The 22,583-nt window shown below is 35.6% G+C and overlaps 1 protein-coding gene across 3 annotated transcripts in view; it reads left to right on the top strand.

Moving 5' to 3' along the window:
• Window positions 1–18,276, top strand: part of LTN1 (listerin E3 ubiquitin protein ligase 1) — a 98,290-nt gene extending 80,014 nt beyond the window's left edge. For 2 of the 3 annotated variants that reach the window (XM_072614928.1, XM_072614929.1), the window contains 9 exons: window positions 1,694–1,895; window positions 6,134–6,371; window positions 7,729–7,803; window positions 9,558–9,744; window positions 14,234–14,405; window positions 15,843–16,063; window positions 16,823–17,017; window positions 17,222–17,389; window positions 17,927–18,276. In XM_072614928.1, the coding sequence (XP_072471029.1) occupies window positions 1,694–1,895; window positions 6,134–6,371; window positions 7,729–7,803; window positions 9,558–9,744; window positions 14,234–14,405; window positions 15,843–16,063; window positions 16,823–17,017; window positions 17,222–17,389; window positions 17,927–17,989 (1,521 nt within the window). In that variant the 3' untranslated portion in view covers window positions 17,990–18,276. Of the gene's footprint in view, window positions 1–1,693; window positions 1,896–6,133; window positions 6,372–7,728; window positions 7,804–9,557; window positions 9,745–14,233; window positions 14,406–15,578; window positions 15,740–15,842; window positions 16,064–16,822; window positions 17,018–17,221; window positions 17,390–17,926 lie in introns of those variants that run through there. The other variant, XM_072614930.1, reaches the window with a different exon arrangement.
• Window positions 18,277–22,583: the final 4,307 nt, after the last annotated feature.

Raw genomic sequence — 22,583 nt, 5'->3', positions numbered from 1 at the left:
CAAGAAAGTAACCCTCTATAGTCTTATTTTTTTTTCCCCTCTTTTGGGCATTTTCCCAACCAGTTACTTTACTTTGGGGTCCTTTGTCAAGAGTAGGGTATACTCTGGGGATCTGTAAGATCTCAGTTCCTCCAAGGTGGCACAGTCAAGCGTGTACACTGGGAGCAACAAGAAACTGTTGTGCCAGAATCTGTAATAAAATTCCACAGCCACCTGGCCTCCAGTTCCACCAAGCTAGCACTCGGGGCTGAGATTCAGATATACTGATTCCCCCTGGGGCTTTTGGTGGAGGCAGGGCTGCCATTTAGCATGAGATAAAGATCAGCTACTCAATTCCTCTAGGAACATCAGGTGGGGGCAGGGCTTGCACACAGGCCTGAGGTAAGAATCAGCAGCCCAGTTCCTCCAGGGATTTTAGGATCCAACCGAGGGTGCAGGGTGGTGTGGGAGCTGCTGCTGCCTGATGAGGCCTCTGCCACCACCACCTGAGGCCAGAGCTGTGGGGAGACCCAGTTCCCTTCTTGGTCAGCTGAAAAACCCTTTCAGGGGTCTAACCTTTGGCGCCTGTGGGTTGAGGGATCTGCAACGCCCCCCCCCCCTCCCTACTGCCACTGCGGATTCCGACCTGCTGGGTTCCTCCTCCAGGCACCATCAGGGCCAAGGCTGGGCTGGGCTCCACTCCGAGTCAGGTGCGACAGACCTTTCCCCTCGACCTTTCAGGTCACCCTGGGCTGGAAAGCTCCACTCTGTTGTTCTGTGGCTTCTGCTGTTCTAGAATTTGTTGAAAGTCTTTCTTCACAGGTATTTTATGGGCTGTGCGGGAAGAGCTAGTGTATGTTTGTTTGTCTTTCTACTCAGCCATCTTGACTCCACCCCCCATCCCAAGTATTTATAACACTCTAAGGATAATACCAAAGTATTTATAGCTCTTTTTGTGGTGGCAAAGAATGGGAATGTGAGGGGAGTAGGTACCCATTAATTGGGACATGGCTGAAGAAATTATCATATATTAATGTGATGGCTTACTGTTATGATGCAAGGAGTGATGAAGGGGGTGTTATCAAAGGAATCTGAGAACACTTGTATGGACTAAAGTAGAGTTAAGTTAATAGAATCAGAACGGTTTATACATTGAATGACTCAGGAGCTCTGATCAGAATAATGTCAACCACAATTTCAGAGGACTAACGATGAAACACACTGCTGCTTCTTGATAAGACTGAGTACAGCCTCTCACACACACAGCTATACATACATAGGTATGTGTGTTTTTTTCCTTAATGCAGAAATTTGTTTTACCTGAAAACTTATTTCTAATGGGGTTTATTTTCTTTTGTCCTCAAGGACTGGGGCTTAGGGAGGAGGGATAGAGAGAGTTGGAAGGGAAGGGAAGAAAGAAAAAGGTGTATTTTAGCTCACTGAAAAAATAAATATTTAATTTTAAAAAATAGTTGTGTGATCCTGGGCAAGTCACTTCTCGAAGCTTCAAGTTTTCCTAGCTTTAAAAACTATTTTGCATTTTCTTTTTCATTGGATTACTTTAAGGATTGAATAAATGAAAGGAATACTTTAAGTATTTCAATTATATACTTTATAGAGTCTTAAAAGTATAATGTAAATATATTACCATTATTGCATCTGATATTAATAATTAGAAATTTGCTGAATTAATTCTACCTGATTTTTATTCCAGACAACAAGTGAAAATCATGCTCTGTATCCTGTTCCACTTGTGCAACTGTTTGCCTGTGTTAGCTGTGATTTGGCTTGTACTCTGAGTGCTTATTTCAGTTCCATAAGCAGCAAACTTCCTGTAAACCTCATCAGTGAATGGCAGGAGTTTTTTTCTGAAGGCATACACAGTTTACTTTTACCTCTTTTGGTGAAGATTACAGGTAAGTAAAAAGTGAAATAATGTCCTGGTAGTTTGATATTCATGAGATTTATCCATAAAATCATCTGTAGATTCATAACTCTAGATGTATTTATTAAAATTCAGATTAAAAGAAATTGAAGTAGTATTATAAATGTTTGAAGTGATACGGGAAGTCTAAGATAAAGAATACTGAAAGTGAGGTAGGAATTATAGCAGTTAGGTTGCTTTTTATAGCATTCAGACAATATGATGATAATTTATAACTTAGTTGAACACACCCCTGATGTAAAATCCCTCCTAAAACAGTTGCAACCTTAGTACCAATTTTTAACATTCTTTTGAAATTTTGAGTTCCAAATTCTCTCCCTTTCTTCCAACCCTCCCTTACCCACTGTGAAATCATACAATATGTTTCTATATTAGCCTTGCTACAGAAAAAAAAAACACCAAAAAGAAATTGAGAAAATTATACTTCAATTTGTACTCAGAGTTCATCAGTTCTCTCTCCCATGGTGAATATCATTTTTTTAAAAAATTATTTTGTTTTTAGTTTTTTACCATCACTTCTATATATCTTAGATTTTTTTCTCCCTTCCTCCCTGAGGTGTACAATCTTACATAGTTTCTACACATACATTCTTATTAAATACATTTTCACTTTAGTCATGTTGCATAGAAAAATTAAAATGAATGGGAGAAACCATAAAACAAAACAAAACATAACATAACACAAGAGAAAATAGTCAGCTTCATTCTGTGATCTAATTCCGTAGTTCTTTATCTGGATGTGGAAGGTATTTTGCCTCAAGAGTCCATTGGGGATTTTTTAGGTGCTTGCATTGCAGTGAAGTTTAGTCTATCAGAAACAGTCCTCTTACACTGTGGCTGTTACTATGTATAATATTCTCCTGGTTCTGCTCATTTCACTCAGCATCAATTCATGTAAGTCCTTCCAGGCCTTTCTGAAGTCTTCTGTTCATCATTTCTTTTTGTTTTTTTTTAAATTTTATTTGTTTTCAGTGTTGTACAATCACTTCCATATAACTTAGATTTTTTTCCCTAACCTCCCCCTGCCTCCCTGAGATGGCATACAATTTTATATAGGTTCTGCACATACATTCCTATTGAATACATTTTCACCTTAGTCATGTTGGATAGAAGAATTAAAATGAATGGGAGAAATCATAAAACAAACCAAAACATAATACAAAAGAAAATGATCTGCTACATTCCGTGATTGAATTCCATAGTTCTTTCTCTGCATGTGGAAGGCATTTTGCCTTAAGAGACCACTGGGAATTTTTTAAGTACTTGCACTGCAATGAAGTACTAAGTCTACCAGAAAAATTCCTCACACACTGTGGTTATTGGTGTGTACGAAGTTCTCCTGGTTCAGCTCCTTTCACTCAGCATCAGTTCATACAAGTCTTTCCAGGCCTCTCTGAAGTCTTCCTGTTCATCATTTCTTATAGCACAATAGTACTCCATTACATTCATATACCACAACTTGTTCAGCCATTCCCCAATTGATGGGCATCCCCTTGATTTCCAGTTCTTGGCCACCACAAAGAGAACTGCTATAAATATTTTTGTGTATGTGGGACCCTTTCAGTCCCACAAGTGATACAGTCCTACAAGTGATATTGCTGGGTCAAAGGGTGTGCAAATTTTGTAACCTTTTGGGCATAGTTCCAAATTACTCTCGAGAATGGTTGGATTAGCTCACAGCTCCATTGACAATGAATAAGTGTTCCAACTCTTCCACATCCTCTCCAACATTTATCATCTTCCTGTTTTGTCATGTTAAGCAGTCTGATAGGTGTGATGTGGTAACTCAGAGTTTTTTAAATTTGCATCTCTCCAATCAGTAGTGATTTAGAGCATTTTTTCATATGATTATAGATAGCTTTAATTTTTTCCTCAGAAAACTGCCTGTTCATATCCTTTGACCATTTATCAACTGGGGAATGACTTGTATTCTTATACATTTGAATCAGTTCTCTATATATTTTAGAAATGAGGCCTTTATCATTGCCTCATTTGTAATAGTTGCAAAAATTCTTTCCCAGTTTTCTGCTTCCCTCCTAATCTTGGTTGCATTGGGTTTGTTTGTGCAAAAACTTCTCAATTTAATGTAATCAGAATTATCCATTTTGTACTTCATAATGTTCTCTATCTCGTTTGGTGAAAAATTTCTCCATTCTCCATAAATCTGACAAATACACCATTCCTTGCTCCCCTAATTTGTTTATAGTATCAGTCTTTATACCTAGATCATGTATTCATTTGGACTTTATTCTTGTGTACGGTGTCAGACATTGGGCTATGCCCAGTTTGTGCCACACTGTTACCAGTTTTCCCAGCAATTTTTGTCAGATGGTGAGTTCTTATCTCAGAAGCTGGGGTCCTTGGGTTTATCAAACAGTAGATTGGATAGCATCAGAAGTCCTTAGGAGTTGTCTTGGATCATTGTATTGTTCAGACTAGCCAGGTCTTGCACAGCTGATCATCCCTATCATAATGCTGTTACTTTGTACAATAATCTGGTTTTTCTTATTTCACAAGCCTTTTATTTTTAACATGACAAAAATACTTAGCTCTGCTAATTAACTGTTTTTTTTCAAGAGGGTGACACAAACAGTCAAGCATTATTCTGATTAGAAAGGTTGTTCAACTTGCCACTTACGCCATGGACTTGTTGATCTTGTTAGGAGCTGCTGCTTTGAATATAGTACTGGTCAGAGTCTAGTCAGTAACTATGCATGGTACACAAAGTCTTTTCCAAATCAGTTCCTTTTCTTTTGAGGTCTACAGTATAGGAGTAGATCATTGTTGAGGAAAAAGAAAAGGAGGTAGAGAACAGTCTGAAGCAAAGGAGTTTTGGTGTTATCCAGAAGTGCAACTGGGCATTTGATTACTTAGGAAATTTCAAAATTTCTTTGCTTTTTAAATAAGGGAGGTCTATTCTTAGAGTTTTTTTTTTAAATAAAAGAAACATTAGATTATAACTGTTAATGAGGAGGGAAAGATGTTAATAGATTGATTATTTAAAATATAGGTTAGCACTTCTAGGTCTATATCCCAGAGACATAAAAAAAAAAAGGAGGAGGAGGGGGATGGACCTATTTGTACAAAAGTATTTATAGCAGCTCTTTTTTTGTGATGGCTAAGAATTGGAAATCAAAGGGATGCCCATCAATTGGGGAATAGCTAAAAAAATGTATGGTATATGATTGTGATGGAATGTTATTATGCTATAAGAAATGATGAGCAGGATGCTTTCAGAAAAACCTAGAGACTTACATGAACTGATAAAAGTGAAATGAACAGAACCAGGAGAATGTTGTATACAGTAACAGCAACGTTGTACGATGAAGGAAGTGAGAATCATTTAGCTTTTCTCAGCAGTACAGTGATCCAAGACAGTCCCAAAGGACTAATGATGAAGCATACGGTCCACCTCCAGAGAAAGAACTGATTGATATTATTTGAATACAGACTTGCGTGTACTATTTTTCACTTTTTTTCCTTTTTTTCTTGTATTCAAGTCTTCTTGTAGAAAATGACTAATATGGAAATGTTTTACATGATTGCATATGCTTCACCTATATCTGATTGTTTACCATCTCAGGGAGGGGCAAAAGGAGGGAAGGATAGAATTTGGAACTCAAAAGTTTTTTAAAAAGTATTTTAATATAATGGGGGAAAAATAAAATATATTAAATGTAAAAAAACAGGGTGTGGACATAGGCAATATAGAGTATGTTAGGACTTTTAAAAGGTAGGAATGAAGCATTGATTAAGAACTAAGTACAAAGCTTTGTACTGTTCAAATTTTTACTGACATATACTCTAGTGGGAAAAAAAACTGACCTTACCTCCACTCATTAATAAAAAAAAGAAAAGCTATGGATTGGGGCGGCAGAGGATGGGAGGATGACACTCATACGGAGAAAGAGCCAGGGGTTAGGTCAGAATATTTTTTTGACCAACAACTACTGAAAAATTAAGTTGAATATTAATACTCCTGAAGTCTTAATTAGAATATCTTAACTGAGTACAGGATTTTTTTTTTTTAAGAGTCAACAGCATAAAAACACAGTTAAAAGCTATAATATTTCATTTGTCTCTCTAGGTAACAAATTTACTTTGTATTAATAATATTCTGCAATAATAATCTATCTACTCATTTTCTCTCAAGTATTAATTATGATAATTGCCTCATTGGATCTTTTTGTTTTGTTTTTCTTTTATCAGAGGAAAGCAAAGATACATCTGAAACATCTTTTCAGAATTCAGTGCTGATACCTTTGGGCGAAACACTAACCTACATCTCAAAGGATCAACTGCTCAATCACAAACTCGCCATTAGATTAAAACCTGACCAAAAGACAAACCTTCCGGAACGTCTCCAGACCTTGTTAAATACTCTTGCCCCATTACTTCACTTCAGAGCTAGACCTGTGCAAATTGCAGTTTATCATATGTTGTATAAGTAAGAATTAAATTAATGTATTGATTGCATTGGGTTTTGTTTAGCTGACTATTGAAAAGTGTGTACGTGTGTATCATTTTTTTCTTCATTTAAAAAGTTGGACAACTCAGATTGTTTAGTGAAAATTTAGAGAATTTAAATTTATGTGGTGTAGAGAAAACTTCATGCAGTAAGTTCATTTAGGAAGTATATTAAGTGGAAGAAGCAGTACTATGTTTCTAATAGAGTGCACATTTCTATAAAGTGGTTCATTTTAAAAACTAGTTCCTATTTTTAGGGACGTTGCATTGAGAACTATACTATCAGTCTATGTGAATTTTAAGTATTTAAGCTTTAAGGTATTTTAAGTAATAATGATAGCTAGAATTCATTTAGTGCTTTAAGTGCTTTACGAATATTATCTCATTTTATCCTCACAACAATCCTGGGAGGTAGGTGTAATTATTATTACTATTTTACAGATGAGGAAACTGTGGCAGGCAATTTTTAAGTGATTTTCCCAGTAACATAACTATTAAGTGTCTGAGGCCCCATTTGAAATAAAGTTTTCCTGACTTCAGGTACATCAGTCTATCTACTGTGCCACTACTGCTTTTAAAATCATAAAATTAAATGTAAAATTATTATAGAATTGGAAGGAGCCTTAGAGTTCATCCAGTCCGTCCCCCTCATTTCTCTGATAAAGAAGTGTTTAGGATCAAAGACTTACTTTCAAGCACACATTAATTTCTTTTTATTGTTGTTTAATATTTCTTTAAAAAGAAATATTTCCTAAGCAAATTATTTGAGAAGCAAATTTATGTAACATTGAAGATGAAGAAATACAGAATTACATGGCCTTAAAATATATTCACATTGACTGGGTTAATATTTAGTAGCAAAGATGTGTTTTTATGGTTTTAAAAAAGATTTGTTTTCTCGTTTAATTTTAAAATGTACTGATATGTTTTGTTTTAACCTAGCAGATAACTTCCTAACAAAATCCAAGTGAACTACTTTGAAAAGTAAATATCCAAAAAATTGTTGACAGAAAAGGGAATGTCCTTTAACTTTAATAATGAAGTTAAAAAACAAATTTTGTGGCCTCTCAGTGTTGACCTTGCTTACATTTGCTTACTATATTCATTGTGAACATTATATTGGTTATTCATCTTTCTTCATTGTAAATCACTTCAGACAAGTTCTAGTTGTATGGTATCTTAAGGGTACATTATGTTCATTTACGTAGTGGAAAGTTTGTTCCCATGCATTATTTAAACTTAATGTTCTAATATAAAATAAAAGTTGTTAATCTTGTATATAAGTATAAATGAGCGTATAAAAAAGAATTTAAAGTAATGTTTCCTCCAACTCTTAGGTTGATGCCTGAATTGCCAAGGTTTGATGATGATGATCTTAAATCATATGTTGATGAAGAAGAAGAACCTGCCTTGTGAGATTTTTTAAAATTTTAATTTAATTGTATTTGAATCCTTTTAATGTCTTATAGTTGCTTTTAAAATTTTCATGTGATAAGTTATTGCTCTTTATATTTTACAAATAGATCATATTGGTATAATTTATAAGGTTTTGTGACCTAGAGTTTGGTGTTTGAAGTTGGATTTGAATTCAGGTGTTTCTGACAGGTCCAGAACTCTGGGCACTTAACCACCTAGCTGCTTCCTATTTAATTAGATACTCTGGATGTACTAAATGCTTGCTTTGTGCTGACCACTACCCTGGGGGTAGAGGTATTGCTTACTTCCTTAGTTTCAGTATTTAGAAGTTTTGTTGCAGGTGAATCAAGAAGAATTGGCCTTAAGTAGCAGTTAGATATGATCTGGTAGTTTCTTCAAACTATCTCCTACACACTTGTCTATACATATGTACTGCATGCCCCCTGTAGAATGCAAACTCCTTGAAGGAAGGGGCTATATCATTTTTGAATAGTAATATGTGTTGCACATAGCAGACCCTTCATATGCATTTGTCACACTGAATTTGTGTTTCTTTTTTTAGGGCTGGTATTTGTTTCTTTAATAGTATATTCACCTTTGGGAAATCAGTCCTTCATTCCTTCCTCACCCCTTTCTTAACCCTTCCCACGTCCCCCAGAAAAAAAGAGAAGAAAGGAGGGAGAGAAATAAGTGGTTATCTAAAACCCTGAGAGTTCTGTGTTTGTGGGGTGGGAAGGTGTGGCACACTGGGTAGGCTACAGTGGAAAAAACAGGAAGGTTTTAAAGGTGTCGTTGGATATTGGTGGTTCTCTCATCTCTGGACTTGAGCATTCTTCCAGAAGATGGGAGCCAAGAGTAGGACAAAATATGCTTTATTCTCCTCTCACAGTGAGAAAACATTGCTAGTAAATTGGTCAGCATTGATCTTCAGGAGAAATAAAGTTTGAATCTTTTGTAATCTCAGTGAATGTTAAATCTGAAGAGAAAATTTCCAGCTATTTGCTGTGATAAAAATTAGGTAATTTTTTCATATGTGTAACCTTATACAAAAACTCCATTCCTCATCCTCATATGGGGTTTTCTAAATCTGTGCCAATGGGTTAGAAGGTTTGGCATTTCTGGGCAAGCTAGAAATGCTTTGCGTACAGGCTTAGTTATGGTGTTTAGGTCTGTCATCTGAGGGAGGGCCAGCCAACCTACGTTTTGGAAGGCTTATCAATAAGTTGCTTTTGCAGAGTGATGAATTTTTTGATTATAGCAGCTCCAGAAAACTATCCATCAAATTTATAGGGTGGCTGTGATCTATGTTATGAAAGACTATATGCTAACCATATCATGAATCCTTAAGTAACTGAAATATGTTATTCTCTTTATGATAATTTTCACAATAATGCAGTGGTAATGGCCATTATAAAAGAAAATGTTTTGCTTGCAATGTTTTAAGGTCTTAAGCATCAAGACTATTATTTTTCCTTCTTTAAAGCCTCCATATAGTTAAAAAGGTTAAAAATTTAAAAAAACCTTAGTAAGGTGATAAAAGTTTTGGTTTGGAACTAACTAGCATCCAGACTTGCATAAATTGCTCTTCATTTTGCATAATTACCTTGTGTCTTAAGTTGTAATTTAAGGAGACTTAGGAGCCAAGATATGTGAAGCATTTAAATAGTAACAAATTTGGCAGCAAATTGGGGAAAAAAGATTTAAATTTTAGAAAATATTCTATAATCTATAATTTATCATTAATTCCTAGGTCACCACCTGTAGCTTTGATGGCTGTTCTTAGCATCTTGGAAGATTTACTAGAAAATATTCTGGAGTGTTACCCTGTTGGAGAGTTTGCAGTTATTCAGCCATTGAGTGAGGAGTTCTGCTATGTTTTGGGCTATCTCCTCACATGGAAATTAATACTTACTTTTTTCAAAGCAGCCACATCTCAGGTATGTCCATAATCATTAGCTCTGTCCCCTTTTTACGCTTCATATCTCACTAAAAGAAAAAAAGGAAAGTGGTTTTTCATCTTATCTGAACAACTTTGGACTTAGATTATTTAAACTTCCTCTTACCTGTTCTTCCTTATTTTTCTTTTTTTATCCCTTCCTTATTATCCGTATTGTTCACTTCCCTTGTCTGCCCTATTTGATGATTAGATAAGCAAGCTGCCCTATTCGCCTTCAAATTCCTGTGGAACCTGCTTTTCACTGACTGTAGTCCCTGCCCCAAGTCTGGAGGGAAATACACCCCCCCCCCCCCTCCCCTGGGTTTCAGTTCCCTCTCCTTCAGCATGGATGTAGCTGTGCCTGTTGGTTCCCCAAGTTCATCTGGCTGGCGGATTTTAAAATAGAATGACATATACCTTTACTGACAGTATATACGACATTCTCTACCCAGTTTACCAACTCTGTATAAAGAGGAAGGATGTGTGCTTCATCTTTACTTTTCTGGAGCCAAGACCATTTCATTTAATCCAAATCTTAATGATTTTATTGTTGTTTTCCTATACACCATTGTGATCAATTGTGAATATTGTTTTCTTGGTTATTTCTTCTTCTGTACCATTTCATAGAAATTTTCCATGTTTTTCTGAGTTCCTTATGTTCATCATTGTTTATTCTGTAATATTATTCCATTACAGTATTATATCACAGTTTGTTAATCCATTTTTTTCAATCTGTGAGCACCTACTTTGTTTTTGGTTTTTAGATTCCACAAAAAATTCTACTTTCATCTTTAAGCAGCTTTTCAAACTACTCACCCTATTACTATTAAGATTTTAGTTAATAAGTTTAGTGCATGTGGTCAAGGCTGAAGAAAATCAGTTCAAGCTGACCAAACTAACCTTATTGGATACCGTGTAGTAGTTTTGTTGCTGTTTTAGTTTATTTTCGAGTATTTGTGTTTAGGTCTAGACCAGGGGCAGGGAACCTGTGACCTCAAGGCCACATGTGGCCTTCTAGGTCCTTTGGTCCAACCTTTTGATTAAATCCAAGTGTTACAGAACAAATTCTTTTATTAATAGGATTTGTTCTGTGAAGTTTGGATTCAGTCAAAGGGCTGCACTTGAGGACCTAGAGGGCTACATGTGACTTTGAGGTCACAGGTTCCCTACCCCTGGTCTAGATCCATGATTTCATTTGTGCAGGGAGCTTCTTCTCCCAATGTACCTTAGCTCCCTATTCTTAGAGAGTTGTCTGAGACACAGAGAGGAAGGATGACTTGCTCAGGATGATACAGCCAATCTTTGTTATCAGTAGAACTTGAACTCAGGTTTTCCTCATTCTCTCTGAGTCTGTAACTCTGAACAAGAACTATTTCTTAATAAACTGTAAATATTTCTTAATGAACTGTAAACCCAAGTTTTTCTCTTCCTTTCCTCTTTCCCTTTCTCCCCCATTCCCCAGTTTCCAAAAAGTCTAATGTACCAGTTTGGAAGGAACAGAAGCTGTTTCCTAAAACAGTTCAACTTGAACATCACAGTAGTAATACACATTTATGAAACATAAAGCACTTTGCATACACAAAGTACACAATACCTTTGCAACAGGTATTGTAGGCACTAGCCTCAGTTATAGATAAGGAAAATGAAACTCAGAAATGGTAAATGGCTTTACCACAGTTGCACAAGTCATAAATGGTAGAGGTGAAACCCAAACCTAGCTTTCTTGGATTTTAAGTCTAATTTTCTTTTGATTATGCCTCTCCGTCAGATTATATTTGGAACCAAACTTAAAATCCATATTGTTCAAGTCCTGTTGTAGAGCATCCATTATATTTTGGACACTCTATCTCAGTGTGAGGTAATTTATCAAAACTGATTTATGAAGATTCCGGCTCTCAAAGTTCAGCCTAATAATGTATATTAACAAAGATACTAGACCTACAAATAAAATGTTGGTAAATATAAATTATGTAATAAGAAATTATATAATCAGATTTGGATGGGGTAGGGTGTTTAGGAAAGGCTCCAGGAAGAGTGAACTTGAGCAGGGATTTCAACATTGTTGTCATTTTGATAAATAAGTAGCTACTATGTACAGAGTGTGGTTGAGGGCCAGGAAGGGGAAGGGCACAAAGGTAAGTAATTTTACCTCTCCTTATCGAGCATGTAATCTTTTCATCATGAAGTGAGGCTTATGGCATTTCATGCCTCAGATATGATTCACTTCTATAACCAGTCTGGCCCAGGACTTCATTTATGTCTACCTTGGTCAGGATCAGGAACTGGATATTTGGCCTGCAGCCATATTTATATTCTCTACACACACACACGCACGCACACACACACGTATACACTCGCACACACACTCGCACACTCTAACTTATCTTCCTTTCTCATGGATTGACAGTCAAATAAATATTACTTTTTTTTACTGTGTAAGATGTGACATTCTAGTTCCCTACAGGAATAGTCTCAAACTCATACAAAAGGGTCACTAAACTTTAAGGATCCCTTGCAGCTGCATATTGACTTAGAAAGCCACATAATCGAGGTTCTATTGCGTTTTCATTTGTTTTGTTAAATATTTCCCGTTGTAATCTTAATTTGTCACACAAGAGTGTTGGGTGCTGCAGGGCAGCTTGACCCACCTACGCTAGAGCTCTGGGATTACTCAGAATCTGTTTGTGTATTTTGGGCTCCTGAGGTTGAAGCTCCTTTCAGTGACTACCCTGCTCTTTTCTCTCCACGTCAGCCCCATTCCTTGAGTGTGCTCTTTCCACTCTTCCCCTGGCTTCCCAGCATGCCATCCTGAATTTTCACATTCTGTGTTTACAAACTGCCCTTCGATATTAGAACTGTATCTTTCTCCAGGAAATTACTTTGTAGGCATTTCATATTCATTTAAATGTGTACATGTTTGCTTCTAAAAAGAATGTCTTCTCGAGGGCAGGGATAGTTGTTTTGTCTTTGTATCCTCGGCATCTTGCATATAGAGCTTGATAAATATTTAGTGAATTGAACAGAATAATCTAATAGAGGAGATACAAGAATTACAATGAGAAAATAGAACATGATCTGTGCAGAAAAAGAGGTAACGAAGTGCTACGCAAGATTGGAAGGAAGGAAGGATCCATTGCCAACTGGGGAAATTATGTGAGGCTTACTCTGGAGATGGCATTTGAATTAGGTCTTGAAGGATAGGTAAAATTTTGATAAGTAGAAGTAGAGTTAGAGGTTTAAAAAAAGGTATTCTAAATATAGAGCGATACATAATTCTAAATTATATTTAATATATAATATATATGTAAATATATATTATATATCTGTTACATATTAAGTTATATGTTATATATCAGTATAAATGAATATAGAGCAAAGGAGAAATCGAGAAATATATACAAGGGATGGTGAATACTTCAGTTTGGTTGGAGCATGGAGTATGATAGGGTAGCACTAGATCCTGAAGGGCCTTGAATGTCAGACTAACATAAACATTTTTAATTTTACATTTATTGAAGGGTCTCAGGAAGAGTAGTGATAATGGGATTTGTATGGAATATACATCTGGCAGTCACATGATTAGAATGTGGGGCAAGACTGGATATGGATTAGGAGGCTACTCGAACAGCCTGGACAGGTAGTAATAAGGGATTTGAAAGTAGAGGAGGATGTAGTTTAGTGCAAAAACATAAGCAAGACCATGACAAATGAAAACTTGGAGACTATACAAATTTTGAATGATGGACAAGCCCTTTTATTGTCTGCCTCAAAGAATCTAGGTTGAGGTGACGAAAGTATTATAGCATTTACATAATGCTTTTAGTATTTACAGAGTACTTTACATATATTATCTTATTTGACTCACACAACAACTCTGATATGTTTGTGTTTATTAGTCCCATTTTACAGATGAGGAAACTCAGGATGAGAGAGGTCAAGTCACTTGCCCAGCATCACACAACTAAGTCTGAGGAAGGATTTGAACTTGGATGTTCTTAACTCAAAGTTCAGTACCCTGTTCACTGCTCTGCCTGAGCAAGCTAGGAGACAATGCATAATTAAAAGTACAGAGTTAAATTTTATTTGGTGCAAGTGGCAGTTGAAAGCTGTGGTGGGGTTTTTAAATAGAGGAATGATGTTATCAAAATACTTTTGAAAAAGAGTCAGGATTGTCATTTCACTTAAAGTATTTCTTAGTTTGGGACTTAATTGTTGTTTAAGCTTCTGTTCTCATTGTCTGAGTCAGTTCATAAGATCACAGATCTAGAGGAAAAACCTTCCTCCTGTTTTGTAGATGAGAAGACTCAGGTTCATGGAGGTTAAGTGACAGGCCCCAGATCACACACAAGAGTCAGTGTTGGAGGTGGGATTTCAGCCCAAACACTTTGAGTCATTTTTTTTGCCCACTGTTATTGTACCTTGCTTTATCTGTTTTTGTGTCTCATTGTAGTTTAATCTGGAATTACTAACAAATAATTTGTCTCCATCAGCTTCGTGCCCTTTATTCATTGTATCTTAGAAGAACAAAGAGTTTGAATAAGCTGCTCTATCACCTGTTCAGACTTATGCCAGAAACACCCACCTGTGCGGGGCCTGCTGCTGAGCTCCCAAATAAGGAAACGAGAACATTCTTTACAGAAGAACTCCATTTACATGTCAGAGGTCAGGAAAGTGTATTCTCTCTTCTTTTATGAAACTAGCTTCAGACTTAGAGTTCAAATATACTTTCTTCCAGGGAAAGATCTTACATTTTAGGGAAACACCTTTTTATTTACTGTCAAAGTCAAGAAAAATCATAATTGTTGACAGAAACTGACATTTAAGATATTCCAGAATTTCTCATCTATGATAGGTGAAATCATATATTTTGGTTCTATACAGAACCGGAATTGGCAGGGTCATTGAATGTGGTTAATTCTGAACTCTTTAGCCTGATAATCCTGCAATTTATTATTAGGTGAGAGCCAGGTGTGGTGTTACATACCTATAATCCCCATTGCCAAGGCTAATGCTCACAAAATTTCTCGAGATTGGGAGTTCTGAGCTTCAGTGGGCTAATAAGCCAATCAGGTGTTTGCATTAAATATATCATCAAAATGGTGAGTCTCTGGGAATGGGTATAAGAGTTGAATCTAAGGAACTGACATAGGTCAAAAAGGAGCAGATCTCCCTTGCCTGATCACTAGGGGAACTGGGTACATGAGCAATCACTGCATTTCTAGCCCAGGCTAAATAGGGAGACAACCAATCTTTCAAAAAAATTTTCTTTAACTAGATATGCTAAAAATGACCTCCATTCAGCTAGAGATATGCCTTAGGTGAATGATCTTTGGGGACTAAGATGGATTACCTAGAACCTATGGAACTAATAGGGAACTTTTTAAAAGCATGCTGAACACTAGGGCTGTAAAGATGAACTTAGGCATAATCCCTTAAGAAACTTTAATCGGTAGAGGGAAAAAATGTAACATGATATTCCAGAGAGAATATTTCACTTCTCTTCTGGAAGGATGTTTTCATTTCATGTGTCATGAAAGTGTTGTTTTCCTATTCTCTTCACTTAATTGATAGTATTCACCTTTTTCTCATTTAAAAAAAACTTCACCAGTTTGGCATGTAGTTGAGTCATATTTAAAATGTAGGATATATAAGAAGAAATTGAGAGTCATATTGAAGCAGAACCAATGCCTTTTGTGTACGATTTATTTAGCTCCTTTAATTACAATTACTGAAAATTTAGTGGTTTTCTTTTAGTGGACCTTTGACTTTATCTGTGTATGGATTCCCTAGTATGAAAATCAAGTTAAAATAACAAATATTCTTCTGAATTAATAGGTAAACATGATGAGTCTTATTTATATACAGGAGGCAACTCTATTAAAGATATTTATGCATCTTAGTTGCCAAATGCTAAATTTGGCTTTTACATGGTTCATTCTGAATTTGAGAGAGAAAAAATCAGCCAACAACACTGGGAGCTAGATCTTCTTTGCATTTGGCAGGTATTGCCAGTGAAAAAAAATTTATTTTTAAATGAAAATGAACATCTTCTTGATTTATGTATATATAGATAGATAACTAAGACTTTTTCTCCCCCAGAAACAGCAAACCTTTCATCTCAGATTCCCCATTTGGCTTGTTCTGTCTATCAAATCACATTAAAAGATTTGCCAGCTATGGTTAGACTTTGGTGGAATAGCTGCGAGAAGCGTGTTTTCAATGTTGTAGATAAATTTACAAGCAAGTATGTGAGTAATATGCTTTCCTTTCAAGAAATATCTTCTGTGCAGACAAGTACACAGCTATTTAACGGCATGACGGTTAGTATCATCTTTTAACTTCTAAAAAGTTTTTAGAATATTGGCTATATCTCTGATTGCAGTTTTAAAACTTCTTTATAGTTTTAGTATATAAAAATCATTGAGGTAAAAATTGAAAGAACTTTTTGAATGTTATTTTTGTCATGTTTTTAAAATGAAAGATTGTGTTCATGAGTATATCATAACTAGAAGATAATGTTAATTGTAATGGAGAGTCTGTGCCTCATTCATGAAATAGAGTACAGTGTGCAAGACTTTATTATACCCTGTATTTCTGTGCTTCATACCTGGACATTACCAGCTCCACAATTCCACCTATTAATAATAATTTCTTCTTTCCTCAAGTCCTAGGCTTTCCTAATCCCTTCAGGCTGAAAATAGCCTCTTTCTTTTCAAATGTCTTATATCATATTGCCTGAATATCTCCTTTTCTTTATCTAAGACATGGACCTCCCCCTAGATTTGTAAGATCTTTAAAAGCAGGAACTATAATTTTGTATGTTCTCCAGCACTTGGCATAATAATACAACAATTACAAAGTTATATGATTAATATATGTAAGAAGTACTTATTGCATAGTATATTTTGACATTTGAATCTGTCATCAAAGAACTGGATTTATAAATGGCAAGTACATTTAACACTATGGTTTATTTATATACTCATTCACATGTAATTGAGTTTTCTTAAGTAAAGATCTTTGCTTACAGTATTCTTAAGGGAATGATGGTTTGAAGATTGCTGTTCTTTTTCTTTCAGGTAAAAGCTCGCTCTACCACAAGAGAAGTCATTGCTACCTACTCAGTTGATGACATATTCATTGAACTTATCATTCAGCTTCCTTTGAATTATCCACTGGGCTCAATAACAGTGGAAAGTGGAAAAAGAGTTGGAGTGGCTGTTCAGCAGTGGCGTAACTGGATGCTGCAGTTAAGCACATACCTCACTCATCAGGTGAGTTTCTAATAACTAAATCAGAGCTATGTTTTGATGGAGGAATTCCATCTGGCTCTCAAAATGGGAAGCCATTTGAAAATCAGTTTGTAAAACTTAGAGTTAAACATGTTACATTCTCTTATCTAAATCTTATTTTGTAGAAGTCTAATTTGAAAAATAACATGGTATGCATACTGATGTACATTTTTTCTTTCTTGCTAGAATGGAAGTATTATGGAAGGCTTGGCATTATGGAAAAATAATGTAGACAAACGTTTTGAGGGTGTTGAAGATTGCATGATCTGTTTCTCAGTCATTCATGGTTTCAACTATTCTCTTCCCAAGAAAGCTTGCAGAACATGCAAGAAAAAATTCCATTCAGCCTGTTTGGTAAGACTATTAAAAAAAAGTTCAAGAATTGTGACTGATTTGTAATTGGTGTAAAGGATGTATTACTTAAGACACAAAAACAAAAATTTTATCAATATTACCTCAGATTTCTTAAATTTAGTTAATGAGGTGGAGTCACACATAGTTCTAGTAGACTGGTAGTATTGTTGAACTTCATAGCTATTTCCTCAGTTTTTTATTTTCCTATTTATTTTATTTTCCTATTTCAAATGATTAGTCCAAAAGAATCAATAAGGAAAAGGTACAAAATGCTTTGTGTTATTTTGATTGTGTGCTTATGAAGAGGTTGCTGTTAAAAAAAAAAGGTTTTGTTAAACCTATTTTTCACTTAGTAGGAAGTTTTATATTGGAAATGAAGTGATAGACCTACATGTTTAAGTCCTGATACATGAAGCAGTCTGTAACAGTAATGTAGAGTAAATCTCTTTATCATCACATTGATTTTTGGCTTAGAAGAAAACAACTGTAGTGTTTTACTGTTTTAATTTTTTTTTAATATTTATCTTTCTTTTGCAGTACAAATGGTTTACATCTAGCAATAAATCTACTTGTCCACTGTGCCGGGAAACATTTTTCTGAGAAAGAGATTGTTCCATTCAGAGACTACTGAAGTTGCTTTGTCATTCCCATCAAACATTTCAAGTGCTGAAGAAACCATTTTCATATGACCATTATTTCTGAATTAGGATCAACTAGAAAATTCCATTGGTTTTTATGATGATCCTAAAATCAGGTTTACTTGCCTCTGTATTGTTTTGTAAAGCATTTGGAAGCTTTTCTTTGGCATAAAGTATTGGCAAATTTACAATGTAAAAAACTCAGTTTATTTTAATTTGCATATTAAAAATAAATTTGAAAATAACAAATCACAGAATTTTTGTGTACATGGGAGTATCACATAGCATTAATTGTAGCATGCTGACAAACTTGCTATTCAGATTCCAAATACATATGTGGGACATACCAAATGAGGCATTCGATAAGAGCTACAGATTATTATAAAACTAAAAACAGTTCTAAGTATGCTAATATAATTTTGGGGCAGCTAGGTGTTGCAGTGGATAGATTGCCAGGCCTGGAGTCAGGAAGACTTCCCTTCCTGAGTTCAAATCTTGCCTCACACATGTGAGGCTGGGTACGTATCTGCCTCAGTTTCCTCATCTGTAAAATGAACTGGAGAAGGAAATGAGAAAACACTCCAGTATCCTTGCCAAGAAAACCCACATGGGATTACAGAGAGTTGGACATGACTGAAACAACTGAACAATAACAAAAAATATATAATTTTAAGTTAAAATTTAAATTTAAACATAGGCAGCTATTTAAAACTTTTTTACTTTTTCTGTTCTAAATCCTTTTGCTGGTAGAGGGGAAGAATTTCATAGATTAAATGGATTTGTCAGTGGAAATAAACAGTATACTTTCAGAGGCTTTGAGAGATACTGAGAATGGGACAGCTCTCAACCAGCAATGAATTTTCCACCTTTCAATCTCTCATGTTCTTTTTATTTAATTAAAAAATATATATAACTGAATTTAAAGAAGCTTTTTGAAATCTAAGATAAAAAAAGGAGGGAGATTAACAGGTGACATGTGACTTCCATTTTTATTGTCAAGTTTTCTCTTACCTACCAAAAACTGGGATAAAGGTAGAAAAAATAAACTTTCAAAGCCTAATAATTTTGTCAACTTGTAGCAGCAAAATCGAAGTGCATAAGATGTCTTCACACATTTGTGAAATACTAGTGTGTATTATGACTCAGAAAATCAATCTCACTTCTGTCATAATTAAGTTCAAGAGTCAAAATGTCATATAGTGGTAATAATTACGTTTAAGATATAGCACTTTTACATCCACAGCTTTATGGTGGTCTGAAAATTAATGTCATATACGAACGGGGGAAGAATTTTCCCAAAATTTTTACTGATCTTGTGTTTGACCTCAAAACTCAGAAGAATTTTTTGAAATTACTTTGTGGGATTCACTGTTCACAGTTCATTTATGGGATGAATGGAATACCTACTTTTCAAGGCTATAACAGCAGTGTATAACATTTGATAGCATATCCTTTCATTCTGTAGAGATAAAAAGTATTTTTCTAGTCAAGAATGACATTTCTAAAATTGTGTTAAAAGTGATTATACAAATAATCTAAAAGTTTCAATAATAAACACAAGAACATTTAAATCTCATGGTTCTAAAAGTCTATTAACAAAGTCCAAAGAACTAAAACCCAAATGTTCTTAGTGTGGAAACAAATTACATTCTATATTGTTTGTGGATAATAAATCACTTTGTCATATCAGTGGCATAGAAGGCCATCAGTCTTATGCTGCCCATTTTAGAAAGGATAGATGCCTATTGGAAAATATTTTTTAAAATTAAATTTTAGTATTTTTCCCAATTAGTTTATCTCCCCATACACCCTAGTCCCTCAGCAAATTGTTAAGGATAAAAATGATAAAAATAGTAAAAATCTAACAACAAAAAAACCCCTTCACTTTTCTGGCAGGACATGGGTAGTAACGTGCTTTCTTTCTGGTCCTCTGAAATCATGGTTTGGCAGTCACAAAACATTTTTTATAATTTATATTGATCAAATGAGAGCCAATGTGGTGTAGTAAACTGGGTTCAAATCCAGCTGGACACACTGGCTCTGTGATCCTGGAAAAATCACTTAACTTTCAGTGCTCTAGGCAACTCTTCTTAAGATTTCTAAATTTCAGAAGATAGTGCTGCTAACCTGCATTCATAACCTGGAGTTTTCTATTACACTGAAATCATAGATCTAGACCGAAGGTGGGGAAGCTGTGGCCTCGAGGGCACATATGGCCCTCTATGTCCTCAAGTCTGGCCCTTTGGATCCAAACTTTACAAAACAAATCCCCTTAACAAAAGGATTTCTTCTGTAAAACTTGGACACAGTCAAATGACCACACCCAAGGGCCTCAAGGCCACAGGTTAACTACCACTGATCTAGACTCTATCCCTATCCTATCACTCAAATCCCTTAAAAGACCTATGTAGGAAAACCTACAATAAAATATTAAAAGGAAGCCACTTCTTTCGGGAGTGCAAAAGTATTTTCTGCAGAGATTTAAAAATTATTTTTCTAATGAAAGCACATTTACATATGTCAGTGAAAAGGAATGGGTGAATTTAATTCAGGTGATCATTACATACACTACTGTGGGCAAGAGAGAAATGGAGTAGCCATCATTGTCAATAAAAGGAGTGAGAAAAGCAGTACTGTGGGATAACAACCTCAAAAATGACAGAAAGACGTGTTTGAATCTAAGACAAACTGTCCCAACATCAGGTGATACAAGTCTATGCTCCAACCACTGATGTGGAAGAGGCCAAAGCTGATCAGTTCTATAAAGAGCTACAACATCTAGAAGTAACACCAAAAAAACTTATCACATTCATTACAGGGAATTGGAATGCTGAAGTAGGAAATCAAAAGATAATTGGTATAACAGGTAAGTTTGGCTTTGGAGTACAAAATGAAGTAGACTAAGAGAGTTGTCAAAATAACTCACTGGTCACAGCAAAAACTTTTCCAACAACTCAGAAGGTGATTTTACACATGGATGTCACCAGATGGTCAACATCAAAATCAGACTGACCACATACTTTGCAGTCAAAGATGGAGAAGCTCTATCTAGTCAGTTAAAATAAGCTAGAGCTGACTGTGGCTCAGATTATGAGCTTCTTATTGCAAAATTTAGATGTCAATTGAAGAAAGAAGGAAAAGCATCAGACCATATTGAGATGACCTAAATAAGATCTTTTATGAATATGAAGTACAAGTGATGAATAAACGTAAGGGATTAGATATGGCGGAGTGCCTGAAGAACTAGGGATAGAAACTTATAATACTGCACAGGGAGGAGCAAGAAAAAAACATTCCACAGAAAAAGGGCAAGCGAGTAAAATGACTTTCTGATGATGCTTTACAAACAGCTGAGGAAAGAAAGACAGTGAACGGTATAAAGGAGAAAGGGAAAAATAAAGCCACCTGAATGTAGAATTCCAGAGAATAACGAAGTTTTTTTAAGTGAGCAATGCAAAGAAATAGAAGAAAACACTAGAATGATAAAGAGATCTCTTCAAGAAAATTAGATATCAAGGGAACCAAAAATGGGCATGCTAAAAGATACAAATGGTAGGGGCTTAAGACGAAGATTTGGCAAGAATATTCACAAGAACTAAACAGGAAAGATCTTAATATCGCCAGTATCCACAATTGTGTGGTTGCTGGTCTAGAGCCAGACATCCTGGGAAATAAAGTCAAGTGGGCTTTAGTGGGCATTGCTAGCAAGAAGGCTAGTGGAGGGGAGGGAATTCTAGCTGAGCTATTTAAAATCCTAATTAGGGTGTTAAGTGCTGCACTCAATGTGCCAGCAAATTAGGAAAACTCAACAGTGGCCACTGGATTGGAAAAGATCAATTTACATCTGAATCCTAAAGGACAAGATCAAAAAAATGTTCAAGCTACCGAACAATTGTACTTGTTTCACACTCCAGCAAGGTTATGCTTAAGATTCTTCAATCTAGGTTTCCACAATATGTGAACTGAGAATTACCAGGGAAGCAGGCTGGTTTTCAAAGAGGCAGGGAACCAGGGACCAAATTATCAACATTTGCTGTATTATGGAGAAAGCAAGGGAGTTTCAGAAAAGCATCTACTGCTTTATTGACTACACTAAAGCCTCTGACTGTGTGGAGCACAACCAAATGTGACAAGTCCTCAAAGAGATGGGAGAGTCAGATGACCCTACTTTAAGCCTCTTAAGGAACCCAAATGTGGACCAAGAAGCAACAGTTGGAACTGGACATGGAACAACTGATAGGCTTAAGAATAGAAAATGAGTTTGATTAGGTTATATATGCTGTCACTTTGTTTAATTTATGTACAAAGGATGATATGAAATGCCAGACTGGATGAATCAAAAGCTAGGAGTAAAGTTTCTGAGAGAAATATCAACCATCTCAGATATGCAGATGATATCACTCTGATGGCAGAAAATGAAGAGGAATTAAGAAGCCTCTTGAGGGGGTGAAGAAAGAAGAGAATGTAAAAACTGGCTCGAAGCTTAAAAACATCAAAAAAAAAAACCCACAAAGATCTTGGCAATTGGTCTCATCACTTCCTGGCAGACAGAGGGA

This window comes from Notamacropus eugenii, chromosome 5 (assembly GCF_028372415.1).
Source record: "Notamacropus eugenii isolate mMacEug1 chromosome 5, mMacEug1.pri_v2, whole genome shotgun sequence".
In the NCBI taxonomy this organism is placed as follows: Eukaryota; Metazoa; Chordata; class Mammalia; order Diprotodontia; family Macropodidae; genus Notamacropus; species Notamacropus eugenii.
The sequence above is the reverse complement of the archived record's forward strand: the minus strand, read 5'-3'. Positions and strand labels throughout refer to the sequence as shown.